Source organism: Hevea brasiliensis, chromosome 1, assembly GCF_030052815.1.
Source record: "Hevea brasiliensis isolate MT/VB/25A 57/8 chromosome 1, ASM3005281v1, whole genome shotgun sequence".
Taxonomy (NCBI): Eukaryota; Viridiplantae; Streptophyta; class Magnoliopsida; order Malpighiales; family Euphorbiaceae; genus Hevea; species Hevea brasiliensis.
This window is the reverse complement of record NC_079493.1, coordinates 113,949,966-113,968,431: the sequence shown is the minus strand read 5'-3', so window position 1 is coordinate 113,968,431 and position 18,466 is coordinate 113,949,966. Positions and strand designations below refer to the sequence as shown.

General features: G+C 30.6%; 2 protein-coding genes and 1 long non-coding RNA gene across 3 annotated transcripts; 2 read left to right on the top strand and 1 right to left on the bottom strand.

Annotated features, from left to right (window-relative positions):
* Nucleotides 1–7,131: 7,131 nt before the first annotated feature.
* LOC131183364 (uncharacterized) lies at nt 7,132–11,615 on the bottom strand. Its single transcript, XM_058154148.1, has 2 exons — nt 11,330–11,615; nt 7,132–8,573 (listed from the first exon to the last, which is right to left on the bottom strand). Exons 1-2 carry the CDS (start codon nt 11,613–11,615, stop codon nt 7,132–7,134), a joined length of 1,728 nt encoding a protein of 575 aa, XP_058010131.1.
* Nucleotides 11,616–13,315: 1,700 nt separating this feature from the next.
* Nucleotides 13,316–14,026, top strand: LOC131180088 (uncharacterized). Its single transcript, XR_009149007.1, has 3 exons — nt 13,316–13,451; nt 13,571–13,622; nt 13,709–14,026. It is a non-coding gene; the product is annotated as an uncharacterized LOC131180088 (long non-coding RNA).
* Nucleotides 14,027–17,474: 3,448 nt separating this feature from the next.
* On the top strand, nt 17,475–17,999 carry LOC131183359 (probable mediator of RNA polymerase II transcription subunit 26c). The gene is made up of 2 exons (XM_058154145.1): nt 17,475–17,626; nt 17,687–17,999. Exons 1-2 carry the CDS (start codon nt 17,475–17,477, stop codon nt 17,997–17,999), a joined length of 465 nt encoding a protein of 154 aa, XP_058010128.1.
* Nucleotides 18,000–18,466: the final 467 nt, after the last annotated feature.

Below are 18,466 nucleotides of genomic sequence, written 5' to 3'. Positions count from 1 at the left end.
TTACAAACGTCCTCCTTAATGTCATCCTTTTCTAAGCTCTTTATCCTTATTATTTTATTTATCTTGTTACGTTTCCTAGAACTGCACTTTGTCTCCTCCATATCTTGACTTTACTCTTTCAAATCTTGTCTTATTCTTGGCTATTCAATTTGTTGTTTAATTCATCTCTTTTATCTTTCCAAAATAGAACTTTAATTACTTTATTCCCAAGCTTCATTCTTCTTTTTAACCTGACAGCTACGCTAGATAACTATACTTTTCAGTATCTCCGTTAGGTCATATTCACCTTTGTACTTCTCATAATTGGTCTGTCAACCACTCTGATTAGCACTTTCACTGCTATTCAAATTTCTCTCTTGTTACATCTAAAACTAACTATCCAAATTTTCATTTCTATATTTCCTTTTATCTAATGACATTCAAGCTATCTCTTCTACTGCATTTGAACCACACTCTCTCTCTCTCTCTCTCTCTCTCTCTCTCTCTCTCTCTCTCTCTCTCTCTATATATATATATATATATATATATATATATATATATATATATATTATGATTTATCGATGCTAACTTTTGTCTTTTTTCTTTTACTTTATTTGGAGTATACTTTTGTCTTAAGCATTAATAAGCTAAGGATGAACTTAGGGAATAGCAGTCATACTTTTCCTACGTGATCTCTGTTCCCACCCTTTTTGGACTACATACTACCCCCTGCTACCTCAAGGAGGGGATCTATAGCAATTCTAAATTTCCCATATCCATTTAATTAACCAAAACTTAAAATACTGGGTATCCAAACCCGTTATTTCCCATATCCATTTAAGTTTTCCAGCTTATGTATATATAATCAGATTTTTCCAAAGAACACTGCCTTTAGTTTGGGGAGATACTAAATTTTAAAGTGAAACCTTCCTTTGCCCGATACATATACATGCACAGATGCTGGAAAAAAATTGCATCCAGACCTTATTTTCTTCTTTTCTAATGGCGATGCTATGGGTTATCTAGGTGCTTCACCAACATCCTCTAATGTCTATGCCATCATCATCTGATGCTGTGTCATCAACTTTTTCTAGTCATTCTCTTTTTCCACTGTTGAATTCAGTTTTGCAGACAAATATTCTTCAGAGGGTATGTAGCATCCAGTATACTTTAACATGTTGGTTCTTTAAATATTACTATTGCTTTTTCCTCTGCTGCTTATGCTACTTGGCCTTATTCCCTTTCAACAGGATACTATTCTTACTCTAATGAAGCAAGTTTATGGTTGCGACAATTCAGGTGCAAGCAATTGAGCCCTTGCTCTTTTTTTCCCCTTCCCCTGGGATTAAAACTAGGGATCTTACCTTGATGTTTTCTATGTCTTTTGTAGCCAACCGTGCCACTGATGGAGGATCCACACTGGCACAATTAGGTTCCACAGAGAGATCTTTGGGAAATTGACCATACAGGGGCAATTTAAAAAATAATATACTGAAATGGGTTAGAATGTTGGAAAATTACGGGAAAGGGGTGAGGAAACAAAAAACGTTAATAAAAATAGCGTCCCAACACATAAACGCTATTTAAAATAGCGTCCGGCAGAAAACGCTATTCAAAATAGCGTCCTGACGTAAAAACGTTATTCAAAATAGCGTTTTGACGTGAGGACGCTATTTTGAATAGCGTCCCCGCCTCACAGTAGCCTCCCAACCAGCCCAACCAGCAAAACGCTACTTATAGTAGCGTCCCAAAGCAAAACGCTACTTATAGTAGCGTCCCAGAGCGCCTCTCACTCATGCATCCAATGCAGCTGAAACACGCTAATCATATTAGCATCCCAAAACACGCACTCTAATCATATTAGCGTCCCAAAACACGCAATTTTCGTCCGCTCATCATATTACCGTAGCACAATTTTTATATTTTATTTTTTTAATTGATTTTATAAAATATATTAAATTTATAATATTTTGATCATTTAATTATAGTTATTTATTATATTTTATAAAATATATTAAATTTACATATGTTAGTTGTATAGATTGATTTTTTTTAAAGTTTGTTTTATGTTTTAGTAGTAGTAATATTTATTTAATATTATATATTTGTGAAATTAATTTTATTTATATATTGTAAATAGAATATAATTGTACGGTTTATAAAATATTTATATTCAAAAAATTAATTTTATATTTTTGTAAAAAAAAATTTATTAATCATAAAAATATTTCTTAATTTATAGATTAAAAATATAAATGTATAATATTTGAAATAGTATATTTTATACATCTTAATAGGATTTTTTTTGTTTCTAATATTTAGAACATAGTAGATTGATAAATTTAAAATTATGTTAGTTATAAACGTTAAAAGTTATTAAAGTATAACTAATATTAATTTTAATTCTTATTATAATTATGGATAATATATTTTCTTCATAGCAATTAATAAATGTAATTACTTTATTAGTTTTAATTACTTTATTATTTTCAAATTAATTAAAAATATATATATAAAATGTTTACTAACATGTCATACGAGCAATTGGCTTAAAGCAAGATATAAATTAAGACAAGTATTCATAATTATTATACAAATAAAAATAAATATTTAAATTAGTCATGTGCCACAACCAGGTCTTCGAATATGTCGTCTCGGTCGAAGAACTCGATGTTGTCCCCCTTCTGGATCACCTTGTGCATCTTGGGGTTGGCCAGGTTGCCCTTGTTGTTGTCCTGATGATTCCCCCCCTGCAGTATAATGCATAGCACCTTGTTCATGGTGTCCAAATAGACCTGCACCAGATGGAATATGGCCTAAGGCACCAGACTGATATAGTGCATAGTATTGATCTGAACCATATCCGCCAAATTGACTCGAAGCATATTGTGATGGCCCAATGCTAGATGGTCTGCCAAATGGAGCAAATAAGCTACTCATTGGTGTTTATGGCTGCTGACTCTTAGTAAAGTCAAATGTTCTTCTGCTTTGCACATGAGAATGATATGACATCCATGGTGTTGATGGGCCAGGTATTGATGGGTAGGCATCCAACCAGTATAATGTGGGGGGATAGTTTCTGAATATGGTTGGAATACTGTGGATGGACTAGGATGAGACGGTGCAGGAGCTAAGGGAATAGGACCAGGCACTGATGCCATGCAGAAAGGGTGAAATGTGACAGGTGGGGGCATAACATCATCAGGTGGAGAGGATTGACGCATTGGATATTGACGATGTCGAGGAGGTCGTGATTGACGTCGTGTTGGTCTACGTGAGGGCCCAGGTTGGTTGATGGGTTGGTCCTCTTCCAATTCATCATTAAAAGTTGCTGCTTGAGGTGCAGACTGAGGAGGTGGCATTTGGCAAAGCCTACTTTCTTGTTCCAGAGCAATCATCATTTTTCTTAATGTACGCTTAACTTCTGCCACGTTTTGTGTTGATGGATTTTGTAATTTTATTAAACAATCCTCAATTGCGTCCTCTTGTAAAAATAAAAAATATATACATAACGTTACATTTTAGGTTAAAAAATATAAAATTATTATTATAAGTATTTAATAATGAAAAAAATAAATGTTGTTAATCATTACCACACAACCAATAGCAGCTCCACTTATTGAGATCCAACGTCTAGCAGCTCGACGGTACCACTCCATATATTCAGAATGATGGTGGAGTGGTTGTCCCATTTGTTGCCCTTGAACAATATATTGTTCTCGCCTATTCCAACGATGAATATATGTTGCATGGTGGTGTGCCCAATTACTCTCACTGAGTCGGAGAGTAATATCGTGCAACTCATCTGTTTGCATCGGTGGTCCGAATAGGTCGGGCCAAACCAAACTGCCTCATCACTCTGTCAGGTTGGTGCCATTCAATAATATGAAAGCAAATTAATGGCACCACTGTCTTCCAACTGGGACGACCTTGGATACACATGTCTGGCAGCTCATCCAATAATTCCTCACTATATGGTTCCCAAGTGATCTGCAAGTGAATATTAGCAAAACATGAAGTGATTATAAATGTACGGAAAAATATAACATATTATATTTGTCGATTTATGGAATTTTGACTTATGTATGGAATTTTATGTCATATTATTACATCTTCAGGTCGCATCCGGTCAAGGTTGTACCGAATTTGTGGCAGTACATGGGTTGTTACTTCAGTGATTTGTCGAGCTCTACTCCACCTGTTAGTTGATAAGAAAATTAAAAATATAATACAATAAAAGGCAATTTATTCATTGCTTAATGGATAAAAATATAAATTTAATGACATACCTAGCACCTAGAGGTGCATCATGAGGTGCTGATGGATCCCTTATTGATGGAGAGATTATTTTAAATCTCTCCCAAGCCCAGATCTGCAAAATGAATAGTGGTCCTGAAATCTCCTTTGTTTCAGTAACAGCAACACGGCATAGCTCACGATAAAGGAAGGCTAAGCAAGCTCCACCCCAACTGTATGTCGCAGCTTTCCTCAAGTCTTTTAGAAGGGGTAGAAACATCAAGTTGACACGTGAGTTTGTCTTGTCTGGAAATATCGAACTAATGAGTCGTAATATGAATGCTCTTGCATGCCATAATACGGTTAAATCATCAGCCTGATGTGGAATATCTCCAAACTCATCAGCTAGCCACGATAATTTTAGTGTATGTCCTCGGATCATTTCTGGGGGTGGTCTAGCTCCCAATAATGTCTCACAAACTTCGCGATCGGCGTGACATTCGATTCGAGACCCATGTCTCGGCAAACCGGAAATAATGCTGACATCCTGAAGAGTGATTGTGCACTCACCAATTGGCATCATAAACGTATGGGTTTCCGGTCGCCATCGCTCTACAAAGGCACTGATGAGGTGCCAATCAAGAGAAAAAAACCCTAGTCTAGCGATACTAATAAATCCAGAATCGTGAAGATGAGGAACAATTCGGTCATCAATGTCAGTATGTAATATTAGCCCCTGCCTCCTGCATGTAACCACTTCATGCTCAACTGTACCATTCCAAATCCCTTCAGAACGGTGTTGTGGCTGGAGTCGAAGAAGCTCTTTATCAATTGGACCAGGCACAATGTAATCTCTTCTTTCTTGTTGTGTAGTCATACCTATTTAGTATTACAAAATATACATTTTCAATGGATCTTTTGATAGGTAAAATAATGCACATATGTTTCTTGTACATTAATTAATACACGAATGGTAACAAAAACACATATAATGAAGGAATTAAATTATATAAATAAACATAGTCAATACATTACTTAAAAGTACAATATTGTTGAGTACATCATCAAAACATATAAATATACATGAACAACACATATAAATATTAGAACTAATTAGGTCACCCTGACTATTTGATTCACAGGACATGATCTAATTAGCTCATCATAAAGGCCTTTGTCCAATGTGTAGTTGATTTTAGGTAACATGGGCTTCAACAGAGTATGTTTGTTACTATCACGAATTTTTATACCACTTGACCGACACATTGTCACGTAGCACTAACTAGCATATTCTTTTGCGAATCCCTTAATTAGCAGTAAATATGATGGGGTACGGTTAGCTTCTAATTTTTGCCATACGCGGTCAAGTATACCCTTGTCGTAGATACAGCTAAAAGCTGACCTTAAAGCCAAATATCTAGGTTTATCTATTAATAGCTCTCCTTCCCATATGATTTGTTGAATGAGCCCGTTGACCCTTATCATATGCTTAACAATGCAGAGTAGGTAATTCCCTGTAGTTGAGGGTGTTACTTCCATTGGTAGATTAATCAAATTCTTAATTAGACCATGTACCCTTGCTCTTTGTTGTTGATTGACAATCCTTTTTGGAGTGCGCATTATACGAGCCATTATATTATCTACGACATAAACAAAATGGAGCACAAATAAATAAATGAGAATCACATGATAATGCAAACATTATGGGAGATAATGTACTTGATAATAATACATGTTACATTTACACACATAAAATTAAAATATAAAAATAAATACAGTCCGCAACAATTTATAATAATGATACATATTAACATAATTAAGTTATGTTGTTCCTTCGCATGTGACAACTTTTTTTTGTGTGTCCTTGTCCATGACATAGCGAACAATGATTTACACTCCAATCCATTTCATTCTTCTTCCTTGACGAATTTGGTCGTCCTTTAGACCTTTTCTGGGTTGGGTCAGGTAGAAGAACTGGATAATTATCTATTGGCCAATCATCAGGATGTCCAAGAGCATGAAACTGCCACTCATAGCACTTAAGCGTTCGCTCCAACGTGTAATAATTTGAAACATATTGCTCATAATTAATTGACATTGCTTGGCATGCGGCAATCACATGAGAACATGGAATGCGTATTTCTTCAAACTTCTTGCATGTGCATATCCTTTCATCAAGTTTGACCACATGCTTCGTTTCAGATCTTCCCTTCCAAACTTCAAATTCACCACAATCGCGGTTAAAGATTCGGACATTATATGAGTTTGCTTCATTTAAATTGTCAAGTAATATTTGACGACATACTGGTGTAAATTTGAAGCCCATTTGCAGTTGCTCACGGAGGGTCGTGCGGCGTGTGTCAAAATAATCAACACACTGGAAAAATATTTTTTCTACCATTGCAGTTATGGGTAAAGCACGGATCCCTTTGAGTATTCCATTAACAGACTCAACAGTATTAGTTATCATGGAGCCATAACATTTCCCTCCATCATGAGAACGTGTCCATTTTTCCAAAGGTATCTTTGTAGCCCATTCAAATGTATTAGGATGCTCATTCTTGATTGTGTTCATGGCTTCATAAAATTTTTTTTTTCCAATTGTTGTGCTGTAAAAATAAAAAAGCCATGTTATTTGTTGCATACACATGTCAAATTTATATTTAGATTACAGTAACAATAACTAGTCAACTTAGAAAACTAACCTGCCTTTCGGAGAGCTTCTTTCATATTAGTATTCTTAAACTTTGTGTTGTAATTGCTGATGATATGTCTTAAGCAGTATCGATGATGCCCATCAGGAGGCTGCCACTAATCTTGATTCATTGCCTTTTTTATGGCAATATGTCTATCTGATATAACACATATTCCTTTACGATCTGTCACAAACACCCTCAAACAAGACATAAACCAATCTCAGTTCCTTGTATTTTCACTGTCGACTATTGCCCACGCAATTGGGAAAATATGGTTATTACCATCAAGTGTTGTTGCATAAAATAAACATCCTTTGTACTTAGCATATAAAAAAGTTGAGTCTATGAATATAACCGGTCGACAGTTCTTGAATCCTTCTATTGTTTGTTTATATGCCCAAAACATTCTATCGAAAACCCGATAAGCAGGATCTAATCTATTATTAACAAAAAAAGGATCATCTTCAATGAAGAACATACTTTCAGGGTTCTGTTTGCACAAAGCAAGCATAAATTGTCGCAACCTTCCATAAGATTCGTCCCAATCACCAAAGATCTTAATAATTGCATCGTGCCTAGCCTTCCAGGTCTTTCGATAACTTGGCATATATCCAATCTTATCTTTTATTTCAGACTGTAATGCTCCTATCTTCACATTGGGTTGTTCACGTACAATGGCGAGAATGAAATCAGATATAAATTTGCTATCCAATTGCTTATGATCTTGTGACGGTGATGGATTAACACATGTATGTGGTCCATTATATCGCGTAATTTTCCATATATCACTTCCTTTCCCTCGTGAGGCACGCAATCTCCACTTACAATTGCTCTTTGTGTCTTTGCACTTGATGGCATATGTTCTACTATTTGTCTCCTCATTACAAAACTCATGGTGCCTATGTAAATGATATTCTTTGGCAGCTTTTTGGACATCCTCTCTAGATGAGAATATCATTCCTAATTCAAACTCTTTTAATGGATCCCACATTGAACTACACTGTGGTGTTGACCATGGATCAACCGTTAGCAATGAAAAATCTATTTCACTATAAGGCGGAGGAGGGACAAGCGGCATTATTGGGTTTGCAACATGAGTATTATAGTAAAAAGGCAAATCTACAACTAACTCATTATGATGACCACCATCCTCATTCATGTCCCAGTCATCACTATCAATCCATTCTTCATCAGACTCCGCATCATCCTCATCATCATCAGGACAATAATCATTGCTAGCGGATTCAAAATCATCCGTACACTTAAGTGCTTCAGTGTAACAACTATTTGATGGGCCCGCTTCATCAACAACATTTGCAGATGGTCGAAAAATGTCAATATATAATTCAATCGATGACATACCTCCAATTTCATCAATGAAATTAAACATAATATTCACATCGTCATCGTTTGCCAAACCCATGCAATCCCATTTAAATGAGCCATTTTTTTCAATGGGTTGTCTGAATAAGATTTTCGATATAAATTCATGTCCACCTTTAAGATTAATTCCACGGACAATTTTCATTCCTAAAGTACCAAAATCCATACGTTTACCAATAATAATGACGGTTGATGAACCCCCATAATATTCATAGCCTTCATCATCCATAATGATTTCTCCATCCCAATATAAAGTAGCAAAACTTGGAATTGACATTTCTGATAAAATAAAAATCGCAACAACTATCAGCATAAACGGTCTGGTTGACAATACGTTTTACATTGTACATTACTAATTTTTCTATTTTTTTAATTTTAATTAATAAAATAAATTAATATTTTATTTCTAATAATTACATTTTAATTAAATATGCAATGATTTCGACAAATTTTTATGTTACTATTGTTTTAATTTTTTAATCATATTTTAATAATATTAATTTTTTTAAATAATTACATATTAATTGTTATATTGAGTTTCACCAATTTTTTTTATTTTACTATTTTTTATTTCTTTAATATTATCTAAATCATATAATTTTATAATTTATTTTTATTAATTACATTTTAATTAAAATGCTACTTATTTTTTTTGGCAATTTTTTATATTACTAATTTTTCATTTTTTAATAATATTTTATATAAATTTATATTTTATTTTTATTACATCCTTTTCTATAATATATTATGAACTCAATTTTCTATTAATAAAGAAATTATTTTGAACAACAATTTACATTACTAATTTTTCTATTCTTTTAATTTTAATTAATAAAATAAATTAATATTTTATTTCTAATAATTACATTTTAATTAAATATGCAATGATTTCGATAAATTTTTATGTTACTATTGTTTTAATTTTTTAATCATATTTTAATAATATTAATTTTTTTAAATAATTACATATTAATTGTTATATTGAGTTTCGCCAATTTTTTTTATTTTACTATTTTTTATTTCTTTAATATTATCTAAATCATATAATTTTATAATTTATTTTTATTAATTACATTTTAATTAAAATGCTACTTATTTTTTTTGGCAATTTTTTATATTACTAATTTTTCATTTTTTAATAATATTTTATATAAATTTATATTTTATTTTTATTACATCCTTTTCTATAATATATTATGAACTCAATTTTCTATTAATAAAGAAATTATTTTGAACAACAATTTACATTACTAATTTTTCTATTCTTTTAATTTTAATTAATAAAATAAATTAATATTTTATTTCTAATAATTACATTTTAATTAAATATGCAATGATTTCGATAAATTTTTATGTTACTATTGTTTTAATTTTTTAATCATATTTTAATAATATTAATTTTTTTAAATAATTACATATTAATTGTTATATTGAGTTTCGCCAATTTTTTTTATTTTACTATTTTTTATTTCTTTAATATTATCTAAATCATATAATTTTATAATTTATTTTTATTAATTACATTTTAATTAAAATGCTACTTACTTTTTTTGGCAATTTTTTATATTACTAATTTTTCATTTTTTAATAATATTTTATATAAATTTATATTTTATTTTTATTACATCCTTTTCTATAATATATTATGAACTCAATTTTCTATTAATAAAGAAATTATTTTGAACAACAATTTACATTCCTAATTTTTCTATTCTTTTAATTTTAATTAATAAAATAAATTAATATTTTATTTCTAATAATTACATTTTAATTAAATATGCAATGATTTCGATAAATTTTTATGTTACTATTGTTTTAATTTTTTAATCATATTTTAATAATATTAATTTTTTTAAATAATTACATATTAATTGTTATATTGAGTTTCGCCAATTTTTTTTATTTTACTATTTTTTATTTCTTTAATATTATCTAAATCATATAATTTTATAATTTATTTTTATTAATTACATTTTAATTAAAATGCTACTTATTTTTTTTGGCAATTTTTTATGTTACTAATTTTTCATTTTTTAATAATATTTTATATAAATTTATATTTTATTTTTATTACATCCTTTTCCATAATATATTATGAACTCAATTTTCTATTAATAAAGAAATTATTTTGAACAACATTTTACATTACTAATTTTTCTATTCTTTTAATTTTAATTAATAAAATAAATTAATATTTTATTTCTAATAATTACATTTTAATTAAAATGCTACTTATTTTTTTTGGCAATTTTTTATATTACTAATTTTTCATTTTTTAATAATATTTTATATAAATTTATATTTTATTTTTATTACATCCTTTTCTATAATATATTATGAACTCAATTTTTTATTAATTTTTCCCTTTCTTCTATAGCTTTTACTAATTTTTAAAAACTTAAAATATTATTTTATTTTATACTAATATTCTCTGTTCAACTTATTAAACTATTATATTATGAGATACAAAAATTATATGACTTAATATAAAATTTATTTTGTAACATAATTTACATTTATAATTTTTATTTTCTCTTTCCTAACATTTTCTTAATACTACAAATTTATATTATTTTTTCTTTACCTTCTTTACTATCATACACTAAAAATATAATTTCTTGTATTATTTTTCCCAATAACTTTTACTCATTTTATCAGTATTATGCTATTACTATATATATATCAACTTGCTCACAAACATACCAACATGCATGCATAAAAAATATATATATATTATTTTCAGAATAATAATTACATTAACACTCAAGCATTTTATATATTGCATGTTAAAAATTGTAACGAAAATTTATTTCTTAAGTGATGCTTACAAAAATATCAACTTGCTCACCAAAAGTTTCTCACAAACATGCACAAAAAAAAAATTACATTATTTTCACAATAATAAACATTATTATCACCTAAGCATTTCATATATTACATGTTAAAAATTATTAAACAGTCAAAATACATACCTTAATATAATTTTTTTTCAAATTTCTTCTTTCTTTCTTTGTGATCTACCACTGCAACTGCACCTGTCTCCTCTCCTTCTTGCTCCACCCGAGCTGCTCCACCAAAATGAGACAATGGATGAGGAATGAATGAGCGAGGGAGACAATGGATGAGGAATGAACGAGCGAGGGCTTGAGGGCGAAATGGAAGCCATAAATGAGAGCGCAGGAAGAGAGAGCAGCGGTACAAATGGGGAGTGGATGAACACAGGACGCTAATAAAAATAGCGTCCCCCTTCACTGGAGATTCGCTGCTTGCAGATTGGACTTGGGACAGACTTGGGACGAGACTGGACATGCTGCACGCCATGGACAAAGATGCTAATTAATTAGCGTCCGGAGGTACAAGATGCTAATATAATTAGCATCCGGAGCTACTCTGTTACAGATGGGACGAGATGGGACATAATATTCCATCGCGTGCAGGGGTTGTTGCAGGTGGCTGAATCCGAACGCTATTCAAAATAGCGTCCGAGCTTCGGATGCTATTATGAATAGCGTCCGGAGTTCGGGCGCTATTTTGAATAGCGTCCCAAGCGCTGACCACTGCCACCCGCCCCCTCTTCGTAATTTTTGGAGTTGTTAGCCCATTCTGGTATTTTTCGTTTCTGAGTTACCTTAGTACGGTCATTTGCCCGAGATCTTTGGTATGTAAGCTTTAGCTTTTTATACTGTGCTTTAGGAAATTTACAGCAAAAATATCATGCAACGCTAGAAGTTTGCTATTTGATAAAATTTTCTGCTATAAGAAGTGCTAGAATATTCTTTCTACGAATGAATTTAAGAATAATGACATTATTACTATTATTTGTAAATTAGGGCTTTATTAATGAAAAGAAAGAGATCACATGCATGTGTTGTAATCAGCTTTGGGCAACTCTAGAGGTTTGCTATTTGATAGCATTTTCTGCTATAAGAAGTGCTAGAATACTCTTTCTATGAATGAATTTAAGGATAATGACATTATTATTATTATTATTATTATTATTATTATTATTATTATTATTATTATTATTATTATTATTTGTAAATAGGGCTTTATTAATGAAAGAAATAGATCACATGCTTGTGTTGTAATCAGCTTTGGGTAACTAGGAAGAGCTGCAAAGAAAACTAAAGAATATAACCTGATCATACACTTTCATGATAAATTAATGGGGTTCCAGAATTAGGTAACAACTGAGAAATAAAAACATGTGTGAAATATTTTAAGTGGGTAGGGGCAATATTGATGCTTAGCCATTATGGTTCTTCGATTTGGATGGTAAAACTTCCACATTTTTATTTTATTTTATTCATTCTTAAAACTTTTTTTTTTTCAGAGTTCCATCATAAGGTGTAGAATCAGCCAAGGCTGGAATTATTCTTGCTTTAGAAGCTAAATGGTTTAGTTTCCATAGCTATTGCAATCAAATGGGCTAATTCCCCATACCACACATCTTGTTTCTCTCTCTCCTTTCTTTCTTTTGGATTACTTTAATCTCGTTAAGTGTATTCTACCACTTCTCTAAATTCTAAGTCTTTTTAGGTTGGCTTTGTGACATATGTCCTTTACAATTTTCTTGTTTTCTTGGATTGTTAGCATTCCTACTATGTGCATTCATTAAAAAATTCCTGCCTGGATTTAACACATCCACATAACAGATGACTGATAAATGACAGAAGTTTTGTAGTTTGTCAAAAAATTTTAGCTTTAAGCTGAAAACTCTTATGGAAGGGGTATACTTCTTTCTTTCATTTTCTTTGAGGGGTTTAATGTTGGAGTTCTTAGGCTTGTAGAGCTTATAAATTCTAACGTATGCTTACGCAAGGCATTCTATTTTACACCATTGCTTTTGTCTCTTCAGATGATTTGTAAGAGTAGTGGTTTATTTGAGGGCTTTTCCAACTATACGGCATTACTCATTTTTTGCACAAATTGAGTTTGTTCTCTGCATTTACTGAGTTGTGTAATGGCAAACTAAATTTATTCACTTTTTATGTTGTTAATTCCCTATAGCACCTGTGACCCAAAGCTGACACGAAAAATCTCAACGAAGTTTTATTTTAAATTTGAGATAATGATTTTTGTGTGAAATTTGCAGCTAGAAGCTGCACATGACAGGGAGAAAGAGTTACTTCATGAAATAACGGAGTTGCAGTGGAGGTATTTGTTGTATTTTGCAGATGCATAAATGCACGATGTACTCACACTCACACACTATACATTCATGTGCTGTTTAATCCTCTATCAAATCTAATCATGTCTTGTTTTTTAATATATAGGCTAGTATGTGCTCAAGACGAACTCCAAAAATATAGAACAGAAAATGCTCAGGTCAATCTTCAATAACCTCGACTCGTATGCTCATCTATTTTTTGTCTGGCCCATGGATAATCTATCGTCTAATACAAGAGTTTCAGGTATGATTTCATTATTGAACTCGAAGCTGGGCGAAATTGCAACAATTTGTTACTCAAAACGAAGTTAAAACGAGTGGAAGGAAAATACAGAATGAAGAAGAGAGACATTATTAAACATTGTTAGCTCATTATTATTTGTAGCATAGATTTGTTTTTGTTATGCATTAGGCAGGATAAACAAAACCCATATTAGTATTACCCAACTTGTGCAGATTAAGCAATGATACGATAAGTTGTACATGAATAATATTATCCTTTCCAAGCCGGCTTGGGAGTTGTAAATATGACCTTTAAGCTTAATAGTAGGCATATTCTCTACTGACTTCTGTAACCAAAAGTGCATTTGAATTTTTTTTTTTTTTTAGCCTCATTTAATCCAACTCTATTGTGTACATGTGTTTGTATTGCCTGTGTTGCGTCTGTGCATCATAGGAGCTCATATGTTAAATAAGCGCAATTTGATCATTATTATTGTAATTTTTAATTTCGAATTATCCACTTAAAACAAGTTGGTGTATGCTCGATTTGGATTTTTACTAAACATTTTAAATTACATATTAAAAATTTGAAGCTTTCAACTATATAATTAAAATTTAATATAATAAAAAAATTTTGAATTCTTTATATACAAGTTGGTGTATGAGATTTGGAAATTTTTTGGATAGCGCAATTTAGATTTTTTATTTAATCTTTGCAACTATCAACGATAGACAAGTACCAAATAGGGAATCCTTCTATATTATAATAAGATATCTCTTACGCAAATAACCCAAATAAAAAGGATCATTTCGTGATCACATCGAGTAACCACTTTCCTTAATCTTCTTGATTTGTGAATAAATTGATTATAATACTAAAAGGAAATATGCAATGAAATATTGTAAAGAATTCTTTATGAAATAAAATCTAACTAAATCAAGGTTGTCTATTTATTGGGTTGTTTGAGCCGATCAATTATAGCTCTAGTAGCATCGTGCCACTTTATATTCTATTAATAGATTTTATGTTCCTCATTAAAAATATTTTTATGAATGAAAAGATTTAATCCAACTTAAACAATTTTGCATATAAATAACTTAATTACTAAAATTGATATCAATTTCAAAATTTGATTATCAAATTAATATAATTAAAAGTTTAATTAAAAAATTTGTTTCTCAAAATGCAATAAAAATAATTCATTTTATAAAAATGTGAAAAATGTTTAAAGTTATAGAATTTCCAAATTTATTCATTTTGTAGTTAAATAAAAAATTAGACAAAAAAATGGTAAGCTATGGTGATAACTAAGCAATATATATATATATATATGCTGAAGTTGACCCTTGTATTTATAGAGAAAGTTTAATTTAATCTATTTTTAATTTTTATCTAAATTAGTTAAAAATTTTAATTTAAACTCAATTTAATTAAAAAAAAAAAGAAATTGAGCTTTTTGATTTTTAAGTTTAAATCAACCAATCAATAAATTTTGCTCTAAAATTAAGAAATTAGATTTTTTACTTTTATTGTAAATAAAAAAATTAAGAAATTTAACTCATAAATTTTTATTTTTTAACTAAATTAAATTTAAATTAAAACCTTAAATTTAGCTCATAAATTTTTATTTTTAACCAAATTAAATTAAAATTAAAAATTTAAATTTATTTAAATAAAAATTAAAAATTGCTAAATGAACATCTTTATTGCTAAATGAACATCTTTAATAAGTGTAAGGCGAAATTTAACCCTTTGCCATAAAAAAATGCCAATCATAGCTGATGATAACAAGTGGCTGTTGATGTATCACTTTCACATGCAAAATAATAAATTGGGTTAGTTGGTTTAATTTCTAGTTAAATTTGCCTAACCAAACATTAGGGTTAGGAGTGGTAAATTTTGGAGTAATTTGGATTGTCTATATTTTTATGGGTCAGATCAAATTAATTATCAATTTGTAGGCTGCAAGTCATTTTAGGTAAATATTAATTTTTTCAAAAAAAAAATAATTTTATTTATTTTTTAGAATAAAATTTAAAATGATCATCATATCAAGCTAAAATATATAAGTCAATTTCGAGACAAGTAATATATAATATTGAATTGACCGTTAATTTTGTAGTCATTAATGAATAATATTTTACTGTAATTTTTTATAAGTAGAATTTTATTCATAATTATAAATTCAGAAAAAATTTAATATGAATATTACCGACTAAACCCAGCTGATAAATCTTTACACTCAACCTAGGCAACCGCATGTTAAATGAAACTATAGAGTTAATGGATAGGGACAATAGGTTGGTTCATTCTTCTTACCATTTTACCTCTGAAATTATATGACCAATTCAACTAACTCTCACAGGTGAAACTTGCCTCTATATATAGAGAGAGAGAAGAGTTATCAGAACCACCATACTACCAAAGGCTTATCAAGATAACTCTTACCACCAAAATACCTCAAATCTTTCTTACACTTGAGCATCGGCCATGTCTACTGGCACTCAGGATTCGGGATATGGGTCTGGATCCGGTTTCGGTTACGGGCTTGTGGATACGGTTGTTAGTGGGTCGGAGTCCATTGTGAGCAGCGCTGAAACAACTATCAGCAACACTATAGAATCTGTTGGTGATTTGGTGTGAGGTGGTGGTGGAAGCTCTGGAACTACAACATCAAAAACGGAAGCTGCTGCTACTACTACTGTGGCTTCAACAACAGAGTCTGTTCAGGATAGTGGATATGGATCCGGATCAGGATTTGGATATGGGCTATGAATCACGTGGCTTAGGCATGTCAAGTATGTATGGCTAGCTAGTGCTCATGCATGGCTCGAATAAGCTACTTGTAAAATATGTGGTGTGCTTTTGGGGTGAGTTTTGTGTGTTGTGTCTTTTGAATAACTTTGAAATTAATTAATTAATTAATTAATTTCAAGCTGAATCCATCGTTTGTTTAATAAAGAATAAACTATAAAGTGTTGTTTTAGAAGAGCAAGACTTTTTAATCTTGAATATTATTTATCAAACCTATAAGGTTTACAAGGTTTTCAAACTTAGCTCCATTTGGGAATCCATGAAAAAAAAATTTAAAATTTAAAATTTAATTAGAATTGAGTTGAAGTTGAATCGGTGCATTATTTATCCTAAATATTATTTAATATATATTAAATTTATATTATAATTAATAATCTTTTATATATACATTGATATTAATATATTAATTTTTTAATATTAATATATTAAATTAATATTATATTTTATATTGCGTAATTATTAAATTTTTATAAATTAATACCAATATATTAATATTAAATTAATAAATATTTTATTTTGTAAATTAATTTAATTATATATTAACTTGTATATAAAAAAATATATCTCCTTTTAATATTTATTCAACTAGCTAATTTACACTTAAATTCAATTAATTTACTTAATTTTCAGTGTACAATCATTCCTCAAAATTTACTATCTATCCAAATAAATTGTAATAAACTTGCATTATCCAAAATAGAAATTTGCAGTTTCTTTTCGAAAAAACATAAAATATAATCATCTTGTATTTTTTGTTCTATTGAAGATTGCTACTAATCAATAATTATCACGTGTGCCATTTTGTAGAAAAATTAAATGAAACTCGTTCCACCCTTATGATGTGTGATCGAGTCAAAGGGGTTCTATCAGCAAATTTTATCGAATTTCTGAATTTAGAACTTCAATCATATATAGGGAAACATGCAAGTTCTTGGTTGAATTCAGAAGAAGATACACAAAGAATATATATAGAATGGATATCGATGATTTTGGATCGATTCTGGAGAGTTCAGGCATTGACGTCTGGACTTTTATCAACTCTGCGATTTTAGAGGCTTCCTTGGATTTTGGAGCTGAACTGAAGCAGCGGAGAGAGAAGATTGTTGAAATGCTATACGCGTCGATGTAGGAATTGCGATTTTAATGTGGGCAGGATTAGTGATGGGTATGAAACGAGAAAAACAGGCATGAAGTGAAAGATGGAGATGGATATGGAAGTGGGTCGACGTCAACGATGCCAAGGTTGATTCATGGAGATGAAGATGAAGAAAATGATGTATTGAATCCATATGCAAGATTGTTCGACGATGAAGAGAAGAAGATTTTAGAGATTAAACAACGTCTTGAAGATCTTGACCAGTCTGAAGATTCTCTGATTGATTTGCTTCAAAGCTTAGCAGATATGGATATCACCTTCAAGTCACTCGAGGAGACTGGTATTGGGAGACATGTCAATAGTTTGAGAAAGCATTCATACTATAATGTTCGGAGATTATAGATAAAAACATGAAATCAATACAATCCTTGGTAAGCCAAAGACGAGACACTGAACCAAATGACAAGCCATCTAAAATGTACCGAAGGGAAGAGAGAAGAGGAAAGAGAGCACCCTTGTTGTTGGATTCCAGAGTAAAATTCTTCTACAAGCGAACAGTTTTTTTACTTGATTCAATAGAGCCAATAAAGAAACAAGCAAACCAAGATTTCATCAGAATTGACTTCTTCTCCAGAGGATAAACCATTCTCTTTAAACTTTAACCATGATCTTAGCTCTTACACAGCAGTCTCATCACGAGATAGATTGTTCAATAGCCAAAACTGGAAAAAAAATCTTGATAAAATACTCTGAAGCCATTGAAAAAGAGAAATCTAGTTCAGCAACAAACTCGCAGGCCCGAAGTGCGTTGGAGAAAAAAAAGGGATTAAGGCTAAGAGGTTTTGGGCTGAAGGAGAGGCTGGGCTTTT